At 50.0% G+C, this 24,256-nt stretch overlaps 1 protein-coding gene across 1 annotated transcript; it reads right to left on the bottom strand.

The window, feature by feature from the left end:
- Positions 1 to 328: 328 nt before the first annotated feature.
- Positions 329 to 23,935, bottom strand: Calb2 (calbindin 2). Its single transcript, XM_057753877.1, has 11 exons — positions 23,745 to 23,935; positions 12,948 to 13,024; positions 10,254 to 10,343; positions 8,036 to 8,116; positions 4,900 to 4,956; positions 4,227 to 4,304; positions 3,723 to 3,778; positions 3,411 to 3,450; positions 3,110 to 3,163; positions 1,926 to 1,997; positions 329 to 1,017 (listed from the first exon to the last, which is right to left on the bottom strand). The coding sequence occupies exons 1-11, from the start codon at positions 23,836 to 23,838 to the stop codon at positions 901 to 903; spliced, it is 816 nt and encodes a 271-aa protein (XP_057609860.1). The 5' UTR covers positions 23,839 to 23,935; the 3' UTR covers positions 329 to 900.
- Between the last annotated feature and the right edge of the window lie 321 nt (positions 23,936 to 24,256).

Here is a 24,256-nt window from a genome sequence, read left to right on the forward strand (position 1 = left end):
CTCTTCCTGTTTCTGTCTCCCTCATGCTGGGGTTGCGAGCGCCTGCCATTTTGACATGGGGTCTGGGGTCAGATGCAGGTCCCTGCGCTTGCGAAGCGAAGCGCGTGCTTGGCTACCCGAGCTACCTCCACCACAGCCTTATTTCTGTCTCTGAGGTTAGCTTCAAACTCACTGTGTAGCCAAGGATGCCTTTGATCTCCTGATCCTCCAAGCATGTGCCACCACAGCCTTAGGGAGTCTTAGGGGGCCCTAACCCCAATCAGGTAGCCTCGGTGCCCTTCCCACCCCGTGGCGTCACAGAGAAATGTTGCCCATGACAAGAAGTGGGTGAGAGTCCACGGCAGAACATTTCCACTTTATTCTCTGTAAACTCTTCTTTGGTAAACAAGAAGACAGGAATCCCCAAGATGAAAGGAACACGCAAGTCAAGAACACAAGAGGGCAATCGCCCTCCACCACAGGAACTCTGAGAGGACAACTACATCATTAGCAAGCTGGTGGGCAGAACCTGGAAATTCGGGGTTGGTGGTGGCCTGGGGCAAAGGTCAGGGGCAGCAAGAGGACAGAGTCCATTCTGTTGGACTCAGAAGCCTAAATCATACAGCGAAGGAGCTCATGCATCACAGCGCAGAGACTAGGGGAGCTCCACCCGTGCCCCCACCCACCACCCACGTGACTGGTGATCCATGGCAAGCAGAACTGTCCATCTGGCCAGGGTTGGGCTGGGGCAGCTCGAAGGAACGCTATCAGCCACCCGCTTTCCTTTCCCGCTCCACAAGGTGGTGTGCGCAGGTTGCAGGGGTGGGGAGGGTCGGTCTTGCTCACTAGGTCTGGGAAGGCGTGTCAGACAGGGGCAGGGTTTAGGGGAGGTGCAGAAGCAGCCCCTGTCCCTTCACCCCTTTACATGGGGGGCTCACTGCAGAGCACAATCTCCAGATCCTTTCTGTAGAGTTTCCCTGCCTCAGCCAAGGACATGACGCTCTTCCTGTAGGTGGTGAGTTGCTGGATGTTCATCTCCTAGGAGGGAGAAAGAGGTGAGAGCAGACCTGGTGCGTGGCCTCACACACAGGAGTTCCCTGTCCCTGCCACTGCCATGCACACACTCACAAACACGGTGACAGTTATGGTCTCTGTAGGAGTAAACTCTACCCCTCCACTTCCCTAGAACTCCATTTACTCAGGGCAAACGTGGGTCTCTAGGTAATGGAGATGAGGTCAAGAAAGGCTCCTGGCCCTGTCTCCAGGCCTCCTGGACCTATCTATGTCCCTAAGCTGCCTTCATTTTAATTAAGGAAGATTTGTTTATCTTCTGTCTCCTCTGGCAACAAAGCTCACCAGCTCTCCTGTTCACAGGCTGCCCATGCTCTTTGGGGACCACTGAGGCAAAGAGACCATAAACACATGCCGTGGTGCATACAGACCGGAGGCCAGGTTTTTTATTTTTTAAAGTAAACAGGACCACCAACACCCGAGTCCTTATGTTAAACAGGCATCATGGCATCATAATAACTGCCTAGGATACAAATGGCTCGCGGGTCTGGCATACAGCAAGGTCACTCTAGCAATGGCAGAATGGCTATCTTTTCTTCTTCTCATCTCTGGCTCCTCCTCTCCTTCCCCCTTTCCTCCACTCTTTTCCTCCTCTTAAGTGTTACTACTGCTTTGTATTCTGTTGGGATTCAAAGCCAGGACTTTTCTAATGCTAGACAAATACTGTACCACCAAGCTGCACCCCCCAGGTTCCCTTCCTTATTCTTTTTTGTTTTGTGGTAAACATTGGCAGATACCTTAAAAATATACTTCCCCTTTCATGTTGATGGTTACAAAGACAGCCCAGCCTACAAACTGCCACTGCCTTGTCACCTCAGATCAGAGATGAGAGAATTCATTCTCAGCCTCTCCCAGCCCTGGGCTCATTTCCTCACCTTCTTGTTCTTCTCGTACAGATCCTTCAGGAGGGCGTCCAGCTCATTCTCATCGATGTAGCCGCTTCCATCCTGAGGGTGGCAGCAGAGAGTTGTCAGCGCCCTACTCTGAACTCCAGCCCCAGTCACCTGATCACACAGCTCTTTTCCCCACCTGGCCTGTGGGTGCGCCTGTGTATGTGACTGTGTGTGTGTGTGTGTGTGTGTGTGTGCGCGTCTCTGTGTGACTGTGTGTCTGTGTGTGCGTCTGTGTATGTGACTGTGTGTGTGTGCGTGTGTGTGTGTGTGCGCGTCTCTGTGTGACTGTGTGTCTGTGTGTGCGTCTGTGTGTATGACGGTGTATCTGTGTGTGCGTCTCTGTGTGTATGACGGTGTATCTGTGTGTGCGTCTCTGTGTGTGTGCCTAATCTTCCCATTTCTCCGTGCAAAGAGAAGTGTTCAGATCCTACAAGGAGAGAACAATGCACTTTCTGTCAACACCAGCCCATCGTTCAGTACAAACTCCTAGGCTCCTCTTCTGGTGGTGTTTCTCATTTGCACTGTGATATAAATGGAGTCCCAGAAGCTTAGAGTTAACTGAATTCATTGTTAAGTCAGTCTCCAACCCTGTTGTTATGAAGGAGACCACCACAGCCACACGTGCAGGGGCCAGGTAAGATTGGGGTGGGACGAGGAGGTAATTCTCATCCCCAAAGTCCCAGAAAACAACTGGCTGAGCTATGTATGGTGGCACAAACACCCCAAGCCTGCCATTCTAGCACTCGACAGGCTGAGATAGGAGGATGAAGAATTTAAAGGCATCTCAGCCTGCACAGCAAGACTCTGTGTCAAAACTGAAACCAAATCAATTAAAAAAAAAAAAAGATGGAAAAACCAAAGCAACCAAACAAATAACGGCTCTACTGCCGTATCATGACCACGCCCTGACTCTGAGCACCGCCTTCCTCCGTCAACTGTTAAAAAACCAACACATCTGTTTTCGATTACGTTAGTAAGAAATCAGATCTGTGGACTCCCGTAGGTCAGGAATCAAAGAGTGCCATTTGCCTTCCCAAGTAACAGAAGAAAAAATCCACAGGCCCAGGAGACCCCTCTGGAAAGCGGGTCTCTTCCTAGGGGCCAAGCAGTTCTGGCCATTGCCACCACAATCTTCTGCTTTCCCACCCCATACTCTTCCCTCTCACCTTGTCGTAAAATGTGAAGATGGCATTGAACTCTTCTGAGGTCAGCTTCATACCCTGGAAAGACCAAAGAATTAGAGAGACGAATCCCCAAAATGTAAGTGTGAGGGAGTGAGGTTAATGTGTGAGAAATCATATAAGTCTGCATGACTCTGTCTGTATGTGTGTGTGCACACATAAGTGTACACATATGTGTGTGTGCATGTGTGTGTGCGTGGATGTGCATGCGTATGTGTTGTTGGAGCAAAGGAGGCCAGAGAGATGAGAAGATGGAGAAGCCAAAAGAAAACAGAAACATTGGTACCTGAAATTTCAGCAGGAAGTTTTCTTGTACCGGCAAAAGTCTGGAAAGACAACATTAGAGCAGAGATTAGAGGACATGCCATGGGCAGCAGCCACTCAGACAGGGGAGCAGGGTAGAGAGGCAATATCTGTAGCCATGGACACGATCACAGAGCACTTTATAACCAGGAGTTAGTTGGGATGTTAAAAATAATAAAAGAAATGGACAAAGTGTGGTATCAAGATTTCCAGTTCTAGCTGGTTTTGTTTTGGACTCAGATAGGAACAGCAGCACAGGCCTGTCCAAAGTGACACCAGGGTGGACAACACTTACCTGGACATCTCGGAGAGGCCCAGTTTGCCATCTCCATTCAAGTCAAACATCCGCAGCTGTTGGGAACAGAAAGAGGTGACGGGGTTATCTGCTTGACCTTCTCACATAAGGGCCTCCCCTGCCATCTTTTCCACTGGGGTCACGTGAATCTAGAGATCAGCGAGGCCCAAGTCAGTCACTGGGGGAGACAGTGAGGATTAAGTACCAGCTATCTCTCCCCTTCTGGGGGTGCTGAGATACAACAGCCATCACTAAAGGCCCACCTCTCAAGGTTCATCCTCTCCTGGAGCTCTATCAGTTCCCATGGAAACAGAGACCCCCCCCCACCCCAGTATCACTGTGCTTTGGGGATCAACTCAATGAGGACCAGCAAGGATGCATGCAGCTATGAACTTGCGCCTGCCGCCGTGAGTCATCGCACATAGGCCTGACCCATCAGCAGAGGAAGGACCCTGGGGCTGGGAGCCCATCGCCCACACCGGAAGGGGCGATGCTAACACTTACTATAGTCTGGGTGTACTCCTGGAGCTTTGGTTCATCATAGGGCCGGTTGGCCTTCTTCAGGAGGTCAGACAGGAACCCCTGGAACACCAAAGGCCTCTTCAGAGCCCGACTTGCTCACTCAGCCCCTCACCCGTTCACTTATGTATTCATTTAGACAAAGCTAATCTTTGAGCTCTACCAACATAGCTTTTTACATTTCTCTTCTCAAATCCCTTATCACTTGTGGTATGACCGTAAAGGCCTCTGGCTGGCTCCTGGCACATACAACCTTGCCCACAGAATAGGTGATAAGAGACTGGCTTTGATTCCCTCATCAGAACCCAGTACACAGGACCCAGCTGCGCCCAAGGATCACTGATTTCCCAGAGGAATTGGGGTGGATGTTTAAGTTAGATAGCCAGTCTCCTGGAATTTCCTCAAGGGTACCTGTATTAGAGCCCAGGATGCAGAAGAGGGTGGTTTGGCTAAATGTTTGGTCCTGTAGCTCCCCACTGCAGGCACAGGTCCTTTTGAAGCTCAACATCTGTGCCAGGATGGAGTACCCCTAAGGACTACAAACCCATGTTCCTCAGCCAACAGCCCCTTCCTCCCTGGTTCTCGAGATGCACCAAGACTCTGGCCTCAGCCTTATTCGCCGTGTCCTCTACGCCATCGCTAAGGCCACCAATCTTACCTTGAGCTCATTGGCTTCGATGTAGCCACTTCTGTCTGTGTCATACTTCCGCCAAGCCTGCAACGGGAACGCCAACCTATTCACAACGCGTCAAACCCTGCCACCTTCCCGTTCTCTGTAATGGGACGAATTGGGACTTCGTGTCTAAGGATGTTAAGGGTCCTCACTCTACCAGAGGACAGGAGACTACACAGAAAAGTGGGGAAACGGCCCGGATGAGATCTCTTACTTAAATCTGAGATAGGCTCAGGCCCTCTTTTGAATTTGCTGCTTGTTTTGTTCGTTGGGGGAAGTATGGTGTGCACATCATTGCGTGCCTGCGGAGGCCAGGGGACAACTTGTAGAAGGTGTCTTCTCCTTTCAACGTGTGGGCTCTGGAGCTTGAACTCAGGTCATCAGACTTGGCAGCAATCACCCTTAGCCGTGCAGCCATTCCGCTGGCCCCTGGGTCCTCTTTCGGATCAAGCTGTAAACTAGGGTTGACCTTCTCTAAGTGCTAAGCAGGCAGCTTTGTTCAGGGACGTAACAAGGACCTAATGGAGCTAAAGGTTTGCTTTGGGTTTGAGGTTTTCTTTTTAGGGACGAGGAGTGAGGGATGAGGCAGGGGTATGAGGAGAACTCTGGAAGGAGCAGGAGCTCCTCCATCCCTCCACCATGATGTCTTCAACAGATGTGCTCAGTGGTGAAGCAGACTCAGCAATGCCGTTGTCTGTTTTAGACTGTCCCCCAGACACCACCCCTCGACCTCCCTTATCCCCTCCTCCCTTCGCCCTGTCTGAGATCTCCCGTCTTCCACTCTCAGTGCATATGGTTTAAGGAATATCGACCGCCATCTCCAGGGTAGCATGTGACCTAGGCCTCTAGTGTCCCCACTCCGGCCTGAGTTTCTTCTTTGGTGAAGGTATTAGGACCTGGGCCCAGCTAGACAGTCTCAGCAGGGTGACACCATGAAGATGGGCAATCTTCCGGCTTCCAGCTCGGCTGGTATCCTGACTGAGTTCACAAGACATTCTAGACCAGGGCCACCTGAGGAAGCTGACTGAACTACAGACACTGTTAGATAACAGGTCTCTGTTGCGTGACGGTGTTATGCGTGGGGAATAATTTGTTACATAGCAACAGGTAGCTTACCATATTCTGAGAACACGGGTCCCATAGACAAAGGCTCTGAAAGCATCAGATAGGTGATGAGGAGAGAGGGCAGGGAAGGTACTGCCTGGATCCCATGGCAAAGAGTCCCAGGGAACCTTGTTCCCCAAGTCTTTGGTCTATTTTTGTAATTCATAATTTTTTTTTAGGTTTCTTTCAAATTTTGTTCTTTTGACTTTTCTGCCCATTATTCCTGGCTCCAAATCTACACACAAATACTATCCACACTGGGTTTCTTGAGGGGGGGTAAAAGGTCAAATCTCTTCCTTAAATTTTCCCTCCAGCACGCTTCCATCTCTCTAAGGGTGCATATCACGTTGACAAGTGTTAGAACTTAGAAACAATTTAGGGCAGCGGTTCTCAGCCTGTGGGTTGCAATCCCTTTGGGGGTTGCATGTCACATATCCTGCATAAATTAGATATTTACATTAGAATTCAAAACAGTAGCAAAATCACAGTTATACAGTAGCAATAAAATATGGTTGGGGGTCACCACAGCACAGGGAACTGTGTTAAAGGGTAGCAGCATTAGCAAGGTTGAGAACCACTGAATTAGGGTCTTTCTTTTCTATCAGAAAAAAAAAAGATGTGGTTTTCACTGCATACTAGGACATTTAGACTTGTTTTTTTTTTTTTCAAGTTATGAAACACAAGCAAATCCATTCAGCTTGGGTAGCTGTCACCCAGTCCTCTGCAGGGCAAAGTGTCCAGACGCTGTCCTAACCACAACCCTGCAGCAGGTTTACTCCCGCCTCTCCAAGCCCACCTCTGCTCTATGCAAGCAGGGGCTCTAAGCTCTCAAGTTCCTTTTCCTTCCACCAAGCTGACCTGATTCTCATTTGCAGAAAGGAGTTAAAGAGACCCGGGCTTTGTAGAATCTCAAGGAAAGTCCTGAGGTGTTCCTAAAATTAGATGTTAAGTGGTGTGCTGTGCGGGATGCAGTCTACGGGGGGGACACAAGCCCTGCAGGGCTTCTGAGGGACCATTTCATGTTTGGAGATGCCAAGAATGGAAAGAATGGCTAACCCCAGGAAGGGGTGGTTCTGGGATGGGGATTCCAGGAGGTGTGTGTGTCTGTGTGTGTCTGTGTGTGTGTCTGTGCTGGCTCTGCAGATATTCCCGGGTTTAGAAGAGCAAAGGCATGCAAGAGTATAGCATCATGTCAACCACATGGAGAGAAACTACAGAGAGTAACACACACGTTCACACACACACACACACACACACACGGAGAGGGAGAGGGAGGGAAAGAGAGAGAGAGAATTTGCTTCTTTTTAAGCATCTCTGATTCTTCAAAGCTACCTGCATCCCCACTCCCAGACCAGAGATGGAATGGGAACCAATCTCCGCATCTCTATAAAGAAAGGAATGGGTAGACACAGTCCTATCTTCCTTTCCTATTTCCTCCCTGTTTTCCCATCCTTCCCTCCTCCCCCTGCCTGCTTTTCCTTTTGTGTTAGGGACAGAGCCCAGGGCCTTGCACATGGTGGACAAGCGCCCCACCCTTATCCATTTTCTATAGACAAAAAAAAAAAAAAATGGACCCTTGCAAACAATGCCTCGGGACACACGCTCAGGATGTACCAAGACAGGCAAAAGAGCTGAGGATAGAATTCAGAACGTTAGTTACTGGCTTATAGAGTCTTGCCATCGCAGAAAAACTTGAGAAAAATCTTCTAAAGCACCATAAAATTAAGCACATATCTGATGTTTGGATGAGCTGCACCGAAAGGAAGGACTCTGCCAGGCTAAGAAGTGGTTCTTTCCAACCTGGGGATCTCACTGAGGCATGAGTTCTGATTCAGTGAGGCAGGGTGTCTACAAGGACCCAGGTGACATGGCTGCTGCTGCTACTGTCAGTGCGCAGACCACACCTCAAGTAGTAGGGCCCTATGGTTAGCATCTCCAAGGATTCTCTGCAGGGTGAGGGCAGACCTTCCCTGTACCCAAGAGGAAGGTAGGTCCCCATAGAGGAGAGAAGGCTCACCTCCATAAACTCGGCGCTGGAGCCCACATGCTGCCTGAAGCACAAGAGGAAATTCTCTTCAGTCGGCAGGATCTGAGCCAGCTGGGAAAAACAGAAAACCATATCAATATGGGGCAGGGGAGGGGGGTGTGGGAGACAGGACACGGACATCAGGGAACGGAGCAGGCTTTCCCACAGGATGGATGGGAAATGGCTGCCGACAGGCGCTATGGAAGTCACATTTTGCTCTATATCATTTCCTTCCTCGATAACAGAAGCTGACAGCTCTTCTAAGGGGTAGAGTGGTTCTAAGAAGAGAGCCCAGGTTACCCCAGTCTTTATGGTAAGGGGCAGCTTGATAGACAAAAAGAGCACTCCTTTAAACTGTGGCCACCCAGACTAAAAGGAACACTTAGGGGATGACCCTCCCCGAGTGTTTAACATCTTTAAGAAGTGCAAACTGATGCAGGTAGGTGGATGGATGCCTGGGATGGCCTGCCTTACTCCAGGAAAGGGGGCCTTTACAGGTATCTCGGTTGTGACGGTAACGGCACAATCCAAAGTCTAAACTGGAAGAATTTAACATCCCAAAGGGATGTTGTTGTATTGACTGCAAATTAACACTTTAACAATTCCGTTCTTAAAAACTGCAGATACCCTCCTTGTACCCAACCCAGCTGGCAGCCTATGTAACTGCTCTCCATCCTCCCCTTCCCCTGCCCCTTGCTTCTCTCCCAGCATCCCAGGGCTAAGGCAAATCCTAACACGTTTAACTAAATGAGAGAATCCTGATTGGCTTTGGAATAGGCACGTGACCCAGTCTGGCCAATGACATGAGAGGAGGGCTGTTGTGGGCTGTGGGAAAGGTTTCCTCGTACTTAAAGCGGGGACACAGTCTGCAAACGGACATTGTTGTCTGTGGATGTGATTTCTGGAATGTCCAGCCATCTGGCCACAAGAGTGGGTAAGACAATGGTCTTTTGGAGCAGGGGACAGAGCCAAGAGAGGCAGAACCAGAGCCAACCCTGACCACGGCCTTATTTGTTAGTAGCATTTAGGTGAGGAAGAGTAAACCACGGCCAAGTGCCATAGGTGACCCGAGCCTTGTTTGTAAAGTTCGAGAGACACACGGCCCCACCCATTGTCTTTGGGCTGCTTTCCTGTTACAGTCACAGGCAGCATTGAAGAGTTAGGAAGAGTTAGTGGCCGAGACTCCACACCCACCAACCCCGAGACATTCCTTATAGGTTATTTCTATTAAAGAAAACGTCTTCTGACCCCGAGGTTTACAACATGGGCATGTATAGCATGTTTAGCCTTTTAAATTGGGATACAGTGTTGTTCCTCAGTGGCCTAAAGGGAAACTGCCTGCTAGACACAACTTCCCTGCAGGTGAACTGCCTTCAGCTATACTCGAGTTGTCCTGTTCCCTGTCTAGTTCCCGTTCCTGCCCCTGCTCCCTGTGTCGTGACCCTGCCCCATCCTCCTGTCCCCCAGCTGCCCCTTCCCCGCTAAGGAAGATCTATGGTTCCCTCAGTCTTTGGATGGCGCAGCCTGTATCCAGTGATGTACTGACTTGGGCCTCCAGGTGAAACACAATCTATGGTACACTCTAGAGAGTTCTAGCTGAGGTAGGCCAAGGCAGAGGTGGTATCCCCGCTTACCTCTCTCTCTGCCCTTCGCGAACCATCCTCTCTTCCTTTCTAGTCTCTGCCACACACCACAACCCCAGAATCTCTGTCTCAAACTTGGTTTGTAGAGCACCTGGTCTACGGTAGCATAAGAACCAATCTATCCTGGAAGAGCTAGGCTCTAATTCATGTGCTACCACCGTCATACTGACCTCTGGACACGGGTCATAAACCAGTGGTGATTGCTGACATACCTATTTATGTGTAAGTCTGGCTATAAATGTGTGTGCATGTGTGTGCATGTGTGTGCATGCAAGCATTAGAAATTACATGGAATATGTTATGCATGTAAATTATCTACATAAAATACATGTTAAGTTTGATTTTTAGGTATCTACTTCTGCTAATCAGTCTTCCCGCTGTCTTAAGCTTGGCTTATCACACATTTGCAACTTCTGTTGCTCCCTCTTTCCTCGGGTGACACACAGAGAAAGCCCCGTTTGTTCTGCTTGGTTGGCTCAACTGCTCGGGTGAGGATGTCTCAGGCTGTGCCTGAGCATAGGGGAGGCACAGGGACTTCGGCCCTCAGCCAGTCCCGTGACTCTCACCTCTGCCATCTCGATTTTTCCATCTGAGTTCTTGTCGTACTTCTGCATGAACTCCTTCATCTTCTCTCCAAAGTTGTCGCTCTTTGACATCTGCGGACAGAGAGAGGAGGTTGATCTTGCTGCCCTGTTACCTAGCGGTGAGGCGCTCGGTGAAGCAGAGCTGGGAGTCATTTCGTGTCCTGGACACATGACTCAGGAACTGGAGATGCCAGAGCTCAGAGGGTCAGTCTCTACCTTAGATCTCACTCACAGGACTATCAAAGGGAGGCAGGACACATGGGCATGTTCTGTATCATGTGATTGACTGCACCTTTTGACCCTTGAGACGGGTTGAGCCACAGCTCCATAAGGCGTTTGGACTGATTTCCACTACTCGGACGCAAGTTACAGCTTTTAGCATAACCCAGCTCAACCCATTATTCCACAGTAGGTTCCAGCCACTCCACCAATACTAAACGAACCGCTCATTTTCCTCTTCAAAGACAAGCTCGTGGTTCTGCAGCATTCCTATCTGAATTCTTGCCAGAAGGAACATGAGGACATCACACAGCTGAGGGAAAATTGAAATCCTCCACTCCACTATTCCGAGCATAGAAAAATAGATTACTTACTAAGAGTTCCTTTAGCCCATTGCCCCTCAATGTAAACACGGTGGTCTCCTAATGTTGGAACCCTTCCCTGGTTTGGGGTGCGGCTGAGCTGTCATTTGCACCAAGGAGCTCATTCTTATCCTTCGTCAGTGTTGCAGCTCCCACCCCATGTATATATGCGCTTCTACTCCAGTTACCCGGGGACTTCCACCGGGGTTTCAGGCTCCGTCGAATTGGCCTAAGAGAAATTCTACAAATTCTGAGAGCGTTTCTGGATTCCTTTTGTGTCGCCTTTGGAACCTGGTCTCAACTTACCAATATCTGTTGGTCAGTATTTATTTATATTTACAAATATGCAAGGTTTGATGGCAAATGCTTAGCATAAATGTGGGCAGCCTACGAGAGGATTACCATGGTTCCCAGTGGGCAAGTCATCCCTGCATCCAAGATGCGGCGGCTGCCCTCAAGGTCACCCAGGTAAATGTGGGCAGAAGTTGAAAGCCTCCCTCCAGCTCCCAAAGTCAGTTTTTTCCTACCACATGGCAGATGCTCTGGGAACCAGTCCTGGATGAGAGCATCTGGGATTGCCATGGACAGACTCAGCAGTCACCCTTACACCAGCCGAGGAGGAGGATGACTAAGAAAAGGGTCTCGACTCACCACATTCCTCTGCAGAGTCCTGGATCCCACAGTCAGTTCTGAAGCTGTGGTTCCTGCAACCCATGCTCACATCATCCCAGCAATGAGGCATAATGCCAGAACTGTTGACAAATGCACCCCGGCATCGCCCCCAGCTCTCTTAAGCCTGTGGCTTTGGCAAACATGTTTCTCGCTGGGATGCTTTGCTGAGCATTGAGCCTGGAGCTCACATGTAGCGAATTCTCTTAAGAGAGCCCAGATTTACTAGTAAGTAGTGGACAAGACAGCAGTTGGGAAGAAAGAGACAAGAGACAATGAGACCCGTAGGAAGGAGTGGGATCTGTGTATTCCAGACTAGACACGGACACAGCAAACCAGTCCCAGTCACTTTAGCTTTTGCTATTTCACATGACTCTCCCAGGAGGTTTTAGCAAACTCAGCAGGGCCAGGTTGGTACTGGAGGAAATAACATTCCTATTATAGGGGCTGGGTCATGAACTGGAGTCACTGTGTACAGGTCAGAGTTCACGACTCCTCCATCCCAAGGGCACACAGTATGGTCAGGGCTCAGAGGAGGCTTCTGAGAAGCCCTCGACTTTTCTCCAGGTCCTTACAGAGGAGCTAGCCTTTGTTGGTCTAGAATACTGGATTCCGCTCCTCGTTCTCCACCAGGGAACATTTGATAATGTCTAGGACATCAGCTGTTCTCCAGGTCCTTACAGGAGAGCCAGCCTTTGTTGGTCTAGGATACTGGCTTCTGCTCCTCATTCTCTTCCAGGGGACATTTAGTAATGTCTAAAACAATTTTTTTTTAAGACGGGGGTCTCACTATGTATATCTGGCTGTCCTGGAACTCACAATGTAGACTATGGTGGCCCCAGACTCACAGAGATCTGCCTGCCTCTCACTCCCAAGTGCTGGGATTAATGCTTTGCAACATCACATCCAACTTAGGACACATTTATTGCTGTGACTTGACTCTCATGGGTGGGTACAAGGGTTTGGCCAAACACACTACAATGTAAAGACAACCCTCATGACAAAAATTATTCAGCCTCCGATGTCCACAGTGCTGAGGCTAAGACATTGTCATTAGGTTGTAGGTGTTTGAGGTCCTCTAAGAACCCCATCTTGAGTTATAAACCTTCGGGATTCCAGACTTTGTCCCCTGGAAAAGATATATACCTGCATACATAAACACATACCTGTGCAGTTTGGGGGATTTATCAACTCTTGGCTTTCTTGATGGTTATCTCTCTAAGACACCCAAGGAGATTGAGATGAGGTATTCTTAGAGGGAAAACCCAGCTTTTCTTTATATCCTTACAAATGAAAGACTCTTAAGTGTTAAGACCAAAGAGACCCCAGGTCTGCTGACTGGGTGCATCATAAGACAGGCCATTCTCATAGTTGGATAGGTCAGACAGTGGAAAACCCCAGGCACAGGGGTGAAGTGGAGCCTTACCATGCCAGAACCTTTCCTTGCCTTCTCCAGCTCCTGGAAGAAGTTCTCCAGCTCCTTGCCTTCAATGTACCCATTTCCTGTAAAGACAGATGAAAACAAACGGAAAAGAATTAACCTTCGCGCTAAATAGTAAGACTAAGGGGAGGAGGAAGATGCCGACACCCTGGGAAACGTTGTCCTTCTAGTCTGCAAACAGGTGTCTAGGCTGGCCGTGTTAAGAATGGGTCCTTGTCATCAGGGCACTGGCAGGCACACGTGCAAGATTGACAATGAGTGTCCTTGGACTTTTCAGCCAGCAGCTACAGTGCACTGGAGGGACGCACATCTGGCCAGCTGGCAGAGACAGCTGCTGTTCATGAGCAAGCACTGAGCGCTGGAGGTTCCTCAGGAAGTGTCGTCTGCATCAGGACTTGTCAGCAGGAGGCAGGCCTGGGACTGGGGAAGAATTGGGTTTCTGGGGTTGAGAAGGTATTTAGAGTTTTTCCAGCACCCACCTGGAGCCTTAGAGTGTGACATTATTTGGAGTAAGATCTTTATAGTTGTCACTTGTTATGATGGGGTCCAGGCAGCGGGAAGACAGAGGTAGAGAGTCGAGTGACGTATTTCCAAGCTAAAGACTATTGTGAGGTTACTGCTGCCTCTAGAAGCTGAAGCATGTAACAGATTCTCTCCCCCAAAGCCCCCCACCCCCCAAACCTTGATTTCAAATGTCTAGGCTCAAGAACTGGAAAGGCTTTCTGTTATGTGAGGTTACCCAATCTGTGGTACTTTGCTATGACAATCCTGAGAAAGAAATGCAGAAGGGAACCATGGAAGAAAATGATTTAACCCATTTCATCTGCAGACTGGGTTATTATAATTAAATAGTTTTGCTTGTTGCTGTTTGAGACAGTGTCTCACCTTGCAGCCCAGCCTGGTCTCAAATCACTGCTTCTGCCTTCCAAGTGGTAAGATTATAGCCATGTGGCTTGCCCGAGATTTTTCGGAAGCGGGGAGGAGCACACATATACTTATGTATGTGTGGGGGTTGTGTGCACCCATGTGTGCACATATGAAGACAGATGTCAGGGTTGTATGTCTCCCTCTATCATGTTCCAACTTATTTGTTTTTTTTTTGTTTGTTTTTGTTTTTTGTTTTTTTTTTTTTGAGGCAAGGACTCTCTCTGAGCCTGGATCTGATTATCTTGGCTGGATCAGCTGGCCATAGTGACTTTAGGGATCGGCTTGTCTCTCCCTCCAAGCTCTAATGCTACAGATGAGCACAGCCACATCTGGTTTTGCTCTGTCTGCCGGGGATCACACTCAGGTCCTCTGCCTCTGCAGCCAGCTCCCCAGCTGGCTCCCTAAGTAGGAGTTTTGTATGCGAACCACACGGCCTATTTTGGGTGCGTCACCAATATCAGTGTTGTTTGAGCCCAGTTATCGGCGTCTAAGCGCAAGATGAGGAAGGACCTGAGGGAAAAAAATGCAATGACCAGAAGCAGCTCTGAATGTCAAAGCCCGATTTGTCTGAAGATCACGTAAGTAGGGAGGGGTCATCTAGGTTCTTACAAGTGGAGCCTGAATGACCCAGACACCAGTGCAGAGCTAAGGGTATGGCCAAGGTCACTGGTCTGTGCTAGCTCTTCTAGGAGGGAACTCAGACAGGGCTAAGGCAGCAGCTCCAGGATTTACTGCACATTGGAATCCCTTGAGGATCATTAAAAAATATGGATGTCTGGCTCTTACCATTAGACACTCTGATACTACTAGCTTGGGGTGTGAACTAAGATTGTTTTTACTACTTCTTTTTACGACTCCCAGGTGGTTTCCCTGCGTGGCAGCATTAGCCAATCACTGAAGTCAAATTCCATATCTGATCAACAGCAGGAGAGCAAGGTCCTTGTAGAGGAGGTCCAACTTGAATCATTAAAAAAGTGGTCATGTTCTTCAAGGACATATGGAATTGCAGACTTAACAGAAGAACAACATAGAAGCATTTGCCTTGGCCTCTGTGCGGAGCATGGGGGTGGGAGGATCTCTCTGGCCTCTCTTCCTAGTGCCCCTGAGGTCTTGACTCCCAAATGAATAACCTTGGAGGCCATGCTTCCTGGAGAAAATGCTTCAATAAATATCGTGCCGAGAGAACTGCGCGAGATGAATTATGCATTTATTTTTGTCCGCAAGGAAAAGGTGATTACTGGGTTCCTCTGGGATGAGGCAGTTGTCTTTTCTTCTAGGATATTCTACAAAGTGCTTCGGGAGAGTTGGAAATTCACAAGAGGATGGGGCTTGTTGGCCAGCTGGGGTGAGGTGGGGTGAACTGGAACTTTCCAAGCAAAGAAACAGAGGTTTTGGTGGTTAGCCACCGAGTTGGTGCCTAGTGACTTTACTCTCCCGCTGTGACCTGACAGTTGTCCCATTGCTTAGGTGAAGTTTCCCAGTGACTAAGAGCACAAAGCCTTAGTCTCTACACTTTTTCTTCTCCTGGGAGGCTTTACAGGTTAGACAGCGTGGTAGGAAGCTGAGCTCAGCTCCGAGACCATCTGCAGCTTCCAGAAGCCTGAGGCTAGGGTGGTTGGAATGGGGGACTTAGAGCTGGTACTATGAGCATGAATGGTACTATGAGAGTTCATGATATAGAAAGAGGCCACAGGGACCGGGGCCGGGGCCCAGGTCAGGTACGTGGATGAGCGTGTGTTTCCTGGGAGTGTTAGAAGGTGGCTGATGGGAACAGGAATAAGAGGCAGCCACATGAGGTAAAACAGCTTTCACTCAGCTCTGCATAGCATTCCTTACCAAAAGCCCTCACCTGGGCCCGGCTCACACAGCCTGTGATGCTCTGTCATTTCTCCAGCCCCTCTACCTGCTGCATAGGGGGGCTGGCCCTTCCCATATAGGGATCAACACCAGTTTCTCCTCCTGTGACACCCAGACTGTGAACATCGCCTCTCTGAACCTCAGTTTCTTCAGCTATAAAATGAGAATAACGATAGAGCTTCCTTCTGTAACTGCTTGAGAGAGGCAGCTGAAGAACCGTGAACTTAGGCCGGGTGCTGGCCCACAGCAGTACTTGGGAGGCTGAGGCAGGAGGATCAGGAGTTGCTCCCTGGATGAGAAGGACCAGTAACTTTGCCAATTTAAGCCTGAGCTGCCTAGTTGAGTCTGTGTAGCGAGGCCCTATTATGGAACAAACAAAATCAGCAACAAAGACAGCAAGAGAAAATGAAACGTGTCAGCTCTCATCACCACCGTGTTCTTGCCTCTGCTCCATGTTAGGAACACTTGGGTTTTGGACTACTAACTGATGATGTGATCGAATAGAGGTGATTTTCCCAAGGACCTTAGGGCAGGATGGGTAAGAAAGAACTCTCTGAGAAGTCCCAGGCAATCAGAAGAGGGAGAGAAGGAAGAGTAAACTTGGAGGCAGGGAGAGGGGCCAGGAGCAGAGATGGTGACTTGGCACCAAGAAGCCCCTTTCCTGGATACAGAGAGCAGCAAGAGGGTTCCCACACGTGCAGTGTGCCTGAACAAAAGGAGAAAATTGAGCTACATGCAGCAGGCCTTCATGTTTCAGATTGAACTACAGCTCCAAGCTGCAGACATGGCCCTGTTCCCATAAAGCACAGAATGATCCACGGGGATGTGACTAGCCTTGAAAAAGCCAGACGAGCCATTGACAGTGGAGAGTGAGAAGTGGGGGGCAGATACACAGGGGGTCCAGAAGAAGGATTTCCACCACTGGGGGCACAGACCTTCCCTCTAAGGCCACCCCCAACCATCATTTAGTAGGCCCTTTCCTGGAAGGCTGGGGTACAGAAGCAGTTGGCCAACATCTTTCTAGGAAGATTTAAACCCTGGGCAAGAGGCTTGCTTTTTCTGTGACCTTGTTACAGTTCGGGGGGTGGGGGATGGGGAAGCAAATCTCATGTGGATGGGCATTGATAAAGATGTGGTTACCATAGTAACCATCATTACTAGCCTCCTTCCAACCATGAACACAAGGGAGAGGGGCTGAGAGGAAGCCAGGGACCTTGCATCCTTCCTGATCCTACTTTTGTTTCCGTATTTCAGCACCGTGTACCTCAAAGCTAAGGACAGATAACATTTCGTTATTATTAATCTGACCACAGAGGATTGGAAACTCTTGACTGAACAGTGCTGTATCCCAAAAAGGTTTATTTGTTCCCCCCTGAGGTTTGTATGTACAGATTTTCTGAGGTGAGCAGGCAAAAGGTACCCAAGGAGAAGGAGGGACTGTCCCTTGCTCTAGAACAAGTCAGTTCCGCTGGGCCTCAGTTTCTCTCTCAAGTGGGCTAAACTGCTCAAATCCTCTCTGCTTTACAGATCCATCAGGAGAGCCACACAAAGTGACGTTTTGGAAACATCCTGGAAGCTGCAACATCTATAAATGGAAGGCATCGGTTTTTCATTTCCCACCTCCTCAGCCCTAAAGGTTTCTGACAACCACCACTCTCTTTAGGGTGCTGGTTCTCAACTGGGGGAGCTTTGACAATGACGCCATTGCCTGGGCTCTGCACCAGGTATTTTCTGACTTAATTGATGTGGTGCGGGAGCCTTTCGAGCTCCCACAGCTGGTAGTACATTTCAGACATGGAGGTGTAGAGCCGTTACCTGGGGATCTTGTTACAGTGAAGTTTAGCTTGGTAACTCTAGAGTACCGCGGAAGAGCTGGCTGTTCCTGCATGGTGTGTGAACTGGTGGCAACCTGGGAACTGGTTAGAAATGTAGGCTCCAAGCCGAAGCCGGATTTGTAGAGTGCTACAGAGTGGATGTGAGATAATTAGCTTGAATTCCTAAGCCCCATCCCCAGAAGGAGCAGAATCATAGGCCCCTCCCTCTGCTTTCTGCACCTCTGGGTGAGCTGTTTAACCAGGCCTCAGATGCTCTCTGATCGCATGTGGTTAAGTGTGCCCAGGAGACTTGTTGGTTAGTTTGAATAGCAGGCACTGGCCATTTCCAGTAGGCCTTCTCCTTTCTGCCTTGCTCTCTAGGTTTCTGCCCCACCGACAGACAGGTGCTATCAATCCCACCTTGGAGGAGAGGACTTGGTGTTGGGGGTTTCCATCACACCGCTAACAGAGGCCGCAGTGTCCTTCTGTTCATCCCAGGGACAAGGTCTGTCCATAGCTGTACTTGCGTGGGTTTCATTATCCATCACATATACATGTATGCTCCCCACACCTCTCCTAGTGGCTCTGGGGCGGGGTGGGGGGATGCCCCAGATCTGCAGCTCATGGGACAATGTTTGGACACTCCCATTTTAATCTGCTCTCGGGCTGGGCTACTTTGGAATGGGGCTCAGGAGCTAGGATGGGTCCCCTGAACCTGTGGACTGCTGGCAGCCTGACGCTGGGCTGAGTCCCAGGCATGCGGAGGCCAGAAGGAAGGGGCAGATTGAGCAAGAGGTAAGACTGCAGAGAGCCAACCAGGAGGGGAGAAGGCTAGAGCCTGAGGCTCCAGATGGGGCAGCTGGGCACAGGAGGGCTGCTGATGCAATCCACCAGGGGGGGGATGCCAGCCGGCCAAGCACCGCCGAGGCCCCGTTCTTGAAGAGTCTACTGCCTGCTCTATTAATTCTGGCTCTGTGGGAATTGAGGAAGATTTCCCTGAGGGGTCTCCTGAGCCCCAGCAACCTCCCCAAGGGCTTGAGCTAGTAAAACCACCTAGGCCTGAAGTGGGAATAAGCAAGATGAAACAAGGGAGGGGCATAGGGCATCTGGGTTGGTGGCTGCCTGGGCAAGGCCGGCTGAAGGAGCTTGTCAATATAAACACTTCACCTCAGCCCTGCTCCTTGGTTACCTCTCGGGGGAGTCCCAGCTGTTCACACACCCAGCTTCCCTACTCCTGGCTGGTGCAATCACAGTCCGAGAGGCAAGGGGATGGCTACCCAGAGGATACGTGGCTCAGAGCTGATATACTGTCTACACTCCACACCAAAGGGGACCATTTGTGAAACAATTAGCCTGATGGTGAAACGTCCCGGGGACTAGGCAGTCCACAGGAGCTGCCCCAAGTGAGGCAGGAGGCTTTCCCAACAAGCCTTTAATGCTGATGCCAAGCCCTGCCGAAATGTCTACAGGGTTTCACTACCGAATCAGAAGAAAAGCCTTCTTCACGCGTATAACACCTTGGTCCCCAGACCTAGACCCCACTGACTGTAATGAACTGAGACCCAATGTGTGTGTGTGTGTGTGCATGTGTGTGTATATATGTGTGTGTATGTGTGTGTATGTGTCTGTGTGTGTATGTGTGTGTGCTGAGGTCAGAGGTCAACCTTGAGTGTCATTCCTCAAGCGTCACCCATCTTTTTGTTGTTTGTTTTATTTTGTGGGTTTTATTTTAGATAGGGTCTCTGGCTGGTCTCTGGCTGGCCAGAAGCTGGCCAGTGAGTTCCAGGGTGGTCCTACCTCTCTAGCTCCACCTTGGGGTTACAAGTGTAATCTTGTAATCTGATTTTTTTAAATGTAGTTTCTGAGGGGCAAACTCAGTGCTTGCAAAGCCAGCACTGTATCACGAAGTCATCTCCACAGCCCCTTCCCGTGTTTTCTATGAGTCTATGATGAGCTTAAGAATAGTAGTTCTGTTGAACTGTAGACATCGGAGTCAATGTGTCAAAACTTCATGTCCACTGTGCATTTAGTGGCCTTATTTTCACAAGTCTTCCCGCATTGCCGTGTGTGTGTGTGTGTGTGTGTGTGTGCGTGCGCGTGCGCGCGCGCGCAAACGCACGCACTTCACTAGAAACAGAGCGGGCAGTGTGGGGGGCTCTAGGAGGGCCTGCCTGGGCATCTGGTTCTGGTCTTCAGTGATACGTGGTTTTGCAGGACACTTCTGTTAGAACCACTGGGTTTAGGGTAAAGAGCCCTTGTCAGTATTGTATGTATGGTCCCTTTTATTACTAACTTCCACAGTCCTCAGTGTAGGGGACCTCTGAGTCCCACACGGAGAAGGAACAAGACTCAGTCATTAGGAAAGGCTTTGAGATGTTAGCTCATCATGACTAAAGTGGATAAAGCCCAGAAGACGCTAAGTAGGTCTCCGTACCTGTAGCTAGGTACACATTCTTTGGGGATAGAAAATGTCCATAAGGTTATTTCCTTCTTACATAGTAAAATCAGCTTACCTTTGAGTTTTGCTATAGTCTTAAAAGTAACACTTTTGGGAACCCTTTCCTGTGTTTGCACAGACTCCGTCTCCCTTTGATGCGAGAGAGCTGAATATAATCCACTTTTGGGTGTTTAGTTTCAAATAACTCCTTTAATGGGCTTTTTGTTTGTATTCCTTTCTACATTCAACTATACTATATAGGTCACATAGATCCTCTATTATATATAGGATACAAAATATATTCTACATATTATATAGGATAAAGGCTTGGACCAAGTGGAACCTCTCTTGGTCCATGGATGTCGACTTGCTCCTGGCAGCATACTCTTCTTACTCTTCTGCATTCTGATTGCTTCTAGAAGATTGGCAGAACCCCTCTATTTCTCTACTGAGCCACAACGTGGCTCCTCACAGGTTACCTGTGGACTAGGAACCTGGTAGCATCTGTCAGAACTATACAGAGAGGATATGTGCACTCTGTCTGGGGCATCCAGCCCTCAGTCACTTGGTTATCTCTCTCTCTCTCTCTCTCTCTCTCTCTCTCTCTCTCTCTCTCTCTCTCTCTCTCTCTCTCTCCCTTCCCCTCTCCTTCTCTCCCCCTCTCTCTGTTTCTCCCTCCTTCTCCCCTCTCCCTCCCCTCCCTCTCTCCTTCTCTCTTGCTCTCTGTCTCTCCTCTTCCCCCCCTCCCCTTTCTTACTGAGTTGCTGATGGTCAAACCTAGAGCCTGGTGCATGCTAGATAAACATTCAGATAAACAGTGCGTCTCTGAGCCTCATCCCATCTCTTTTTACTTTTGATTTTGAGGGTCTCACCACGTTGCCCAGGCTGTCCTGAAACTCATTCTATATTCCAGGAACTCCTTGAACCTGCAGTCTTCATCCTGAGCACCTGGGAATAGGCCTGTGCTACCTGTGCTTCATAGCCACTTGGATCTTACAGAGTTAAAAAAATTGTTGACAAAGTGACCAGGAAGCAGCAGAGTGAATATTTCAGATACTGTGTCTCTCAGAGTGTGGAGGTGACATGTAGGAAAGCCCCAGAGCCTGCAAAGACATAGGATGACTTGGCTGCCACCTCACTGATGCCCGCCACTGCAGTAGAGAGACTCCCAGTGCCTACCCTTGGTCAGTGAGGGAGAGCCAGGCTTGTAAGGGGAAACTAGAAAAATTCTCTGGCCATTTCCTGCAGCACCCCACTCCCCAAATGCCTGCCTTTCCTCACCACTGCCAGTGACATCTTTGAAAACACTCTTTCTTGGATGAAGGAACTAGGTAGTGCCCCTTCTTTCTGACTGGAATGGGCTGAGTAAGGGTCACCACCCCCAGCCCCAGCCTCCAGTTCTTCTCTCGCTGGATCAAGGTCTTTTCTAAAGTGTCTCCTTTGTTTACAAGAGTCTGGAATAGTAGGGAGGTGGCTTCTCTCCCTGGTGCCTCTCATTAACTGGGCTCCAGTGAGCTCACTCCAGGGACCCTGTGAGCTGTGGCGAGTGTCCCAGGGGTCTTTAAGGTACTGAGTAGCAAACCTCTTGTAATGGATCCTTAAGTCTCAAACAAAAGCCAGCGCAGGTAAGAGAAAGGCCCAAACAGGGCCATGGCAGCTCAGAGGATGAGATGTTAGGTGCCGCAGCCCTGGGACCGTCAAGAGGCCAAGGAGAGGGTCAACCACAGGGGCACAGAGAAAGGCAGCCCCAAACTTTTAGGTTCCTCAGTGGAATTCCAGTTTTGTCCACACGGGGACTTGGCAAGTCACATTGCTTTTGTTTCTGGTCCCACCTGGGACTTTCTCCAGGAGGTGTGTGGGTGCATCCAAGGATCTCTTTCTGGGATTAAAAGAATCACCCACCACCTCCAAAGCTGGGCTGAGGATCTTTTGTGGGCCAGTGTACACTCTACAAAAGTGCCCTCTCCCTACGCCAGGAGGCATCCCCTCGAATGGAGACCTAAGCCCCAGCTGGAAGCCAGCATCACCAAGCCCTGTGTCAGCTTCCTTGTCTACACAAGGGGCATCTGCCCAGAAGCATCCCAGAGTGGGATTCAAAAGGGGGAAACCGTTTTTTTTTTTGTTTGTTTGTTTGTTTTGTTTTTTAAGTGTGGTGTCTCAAAACAGACCTTAACACAAGGTTTTCACGATGATTGAGAGGGCTACTGCTTGTCCCCAGGGAAAAGTCGGCTGTTTATAGCTGACTCATCTAGCGGGAGCCCGGTGGCATAACCTTCACAGCTTGGTAACTTTCCTTGACTCATTCAAGTCTCCGGCGCAGATACACGGGCCAAAGCATGTCCCGCGTGAAGCAAAGCCGGCGGGCTGCAATGATGCTCTTGAAGCCCTTTCCGTCCTGGGCAGCAGGAGCAGGGAAATGAGATACAGTCCCTCCTCGGTCCCATTTTTCAGATTGAGCAACTGAGCCACCGCCTTCAGGAATGCTCAGGCAGATTATGTCCTATCCTCAGATACCTAGGCACCCAGTCCCCAGCTTTCTCAGTAGCCTCCAGGGAAACGGAGCCTCACTTATTGGCACCCTCAGACATTAACCCTTTCCTTCCCACAGCACTGGGAGCAGAGAGGCTCTCTGGGCACCTGCCTTCAGACTCTGCCAAGGGGATTCAGACAGGAAGGAGAGAAATCAGGGAGTTACCAACTGATAAGACTCTTTCCCACCCCCCTCCCTCTCAGTCTCATGATAAACGGCCCGAGCTGCCACCCTACCAACAGGTCTGAGATGCTAGTTCGTTCTGGGTTCTCAGCTTAGCCAGGGCATTGGAGAGTAATTGAAATGGCTTTTTTTCCCTCTTTTTTTTTTTTTTTTGAATGATGGAAAAGTCTACAGTAATATCAGAAGCTGGGAGTGGGGGCAGGGGAGAGATGAGGGGTTGGGGTGTTGGTATGTGTGCTCTTTGTATACTCGAGTACTGCGGATACTTGGAATCTCAGGTGTGGGAGTCACCTCCGAAGCCATTCACTCCGACCTTACTTTTTGGGTTGGTCATTGTGAAGACCACTGTAGGGCAAAGTGTTGGTCACAGGGGTGTTTAAGAAAATCACCCCCACCCACAGACAGTCACTCAGGGTACCCGAGTCTCTACTATCAGGCAGCAGGTTGGGGGCTAGAAGCAGGGGCCTCCCTACCACACCCACATACTGGTGGAGTTGGAAGAAGGGTAAATTCCTGGCTTGTTAAGAGCCCCCAAACGCATTCTCTACTCCTGCTTCTGGCCAACCGGGCCCCCAGATTCAGAGGAGACCCCCGAGTTTCCCTTCAGGATACCCAGCTATCTCCATCTCCTATACTGATGATGGGGGTAAGGAGCAAAAGGGGCAACATGAGTGGGGATTGGAGACCTGTGGCTACAGGGCTGGAGGCAGAGCATTAGCTTGAAGTGAAAGGTGGGGAAGGAGGCAGGGGAATCCTGGGGAGCCTCCCCACCCCCAGGCCTCCTCTCTGGGAAAGCTCCGACTTGCTCAGAATGTGGGCCCTGGGCACCCTGCATTGGGAAAACTTACTGACAGTTGGTCACCAGGGCAGCTGGGCGTTTCCCAAACTCAAGACCCCAGTAGGCTCTGCCACCAGAAGAAACCCCTTGAGGGAGGGCAAAGCATACCTGCCCACATTGAGTCATGCCCGTGACCCCTTTGCTAACCTCAGGTCCCCGGGGGTCAACAGATCCAGAAGTTGGGAGATTTACTGACCGTCTGCATCAAAGTGCTTCCAGATTTCCAGGAACTGGGATGCTGTCAGCTCGGCCAGGTGCAGGTAAGGGGGCTGCTGCTGCGGGCCAGCCATGGCAAACCGCTCTTGGAGATCTTAAGCCGCTCAGCGTTGTCACCCGGTGCCGCTAGGCTCTGGTTCTCGCTCTGGGGCTGCGCGCCACGCTGCCTTTATAGGCGGCCCGGAGCTGCACCGCATCGGGCCATCGGCAGGGGGCGCGCACACTCAGGGAATCGCGCAGGGCGCGGCGCTGCACGGGCGGAGGCCCCGGGCTTCTCTGCCGCGCGGTTCCTGGGGGTCTCCGAGAGAGTGTTCTAGGAGACTCCTGGGTGCCTGCTGGGGACACCACAGACTTTTCGGTGGAAATGGGAGAGGCTGCTCCTTCCTTTCTCTCTGTCTTGAGGACATCCAGTTACTAGCCGCAGCAGTAATATTACTAACGTAGCAAAGCTATGATTTGAACCCAGAACCCTTTCCACGCCCTCTTACTCTT

The sequence above is a fragment of the Chionomys nivalis genome, chromosome 21 (assembly GCF_950005125.1).
Source record: "Chionomys nivalis chromosome 21, mChiNiv1.1, whole genome shotgun sequence".
Taxonomy (NCBI): domain Eukaryota; kingdom Metazoa; phylum Chordata; class Mammalia; order Rodentia; family Cricetidae; genus Chionomys; species Chionomys nivalis.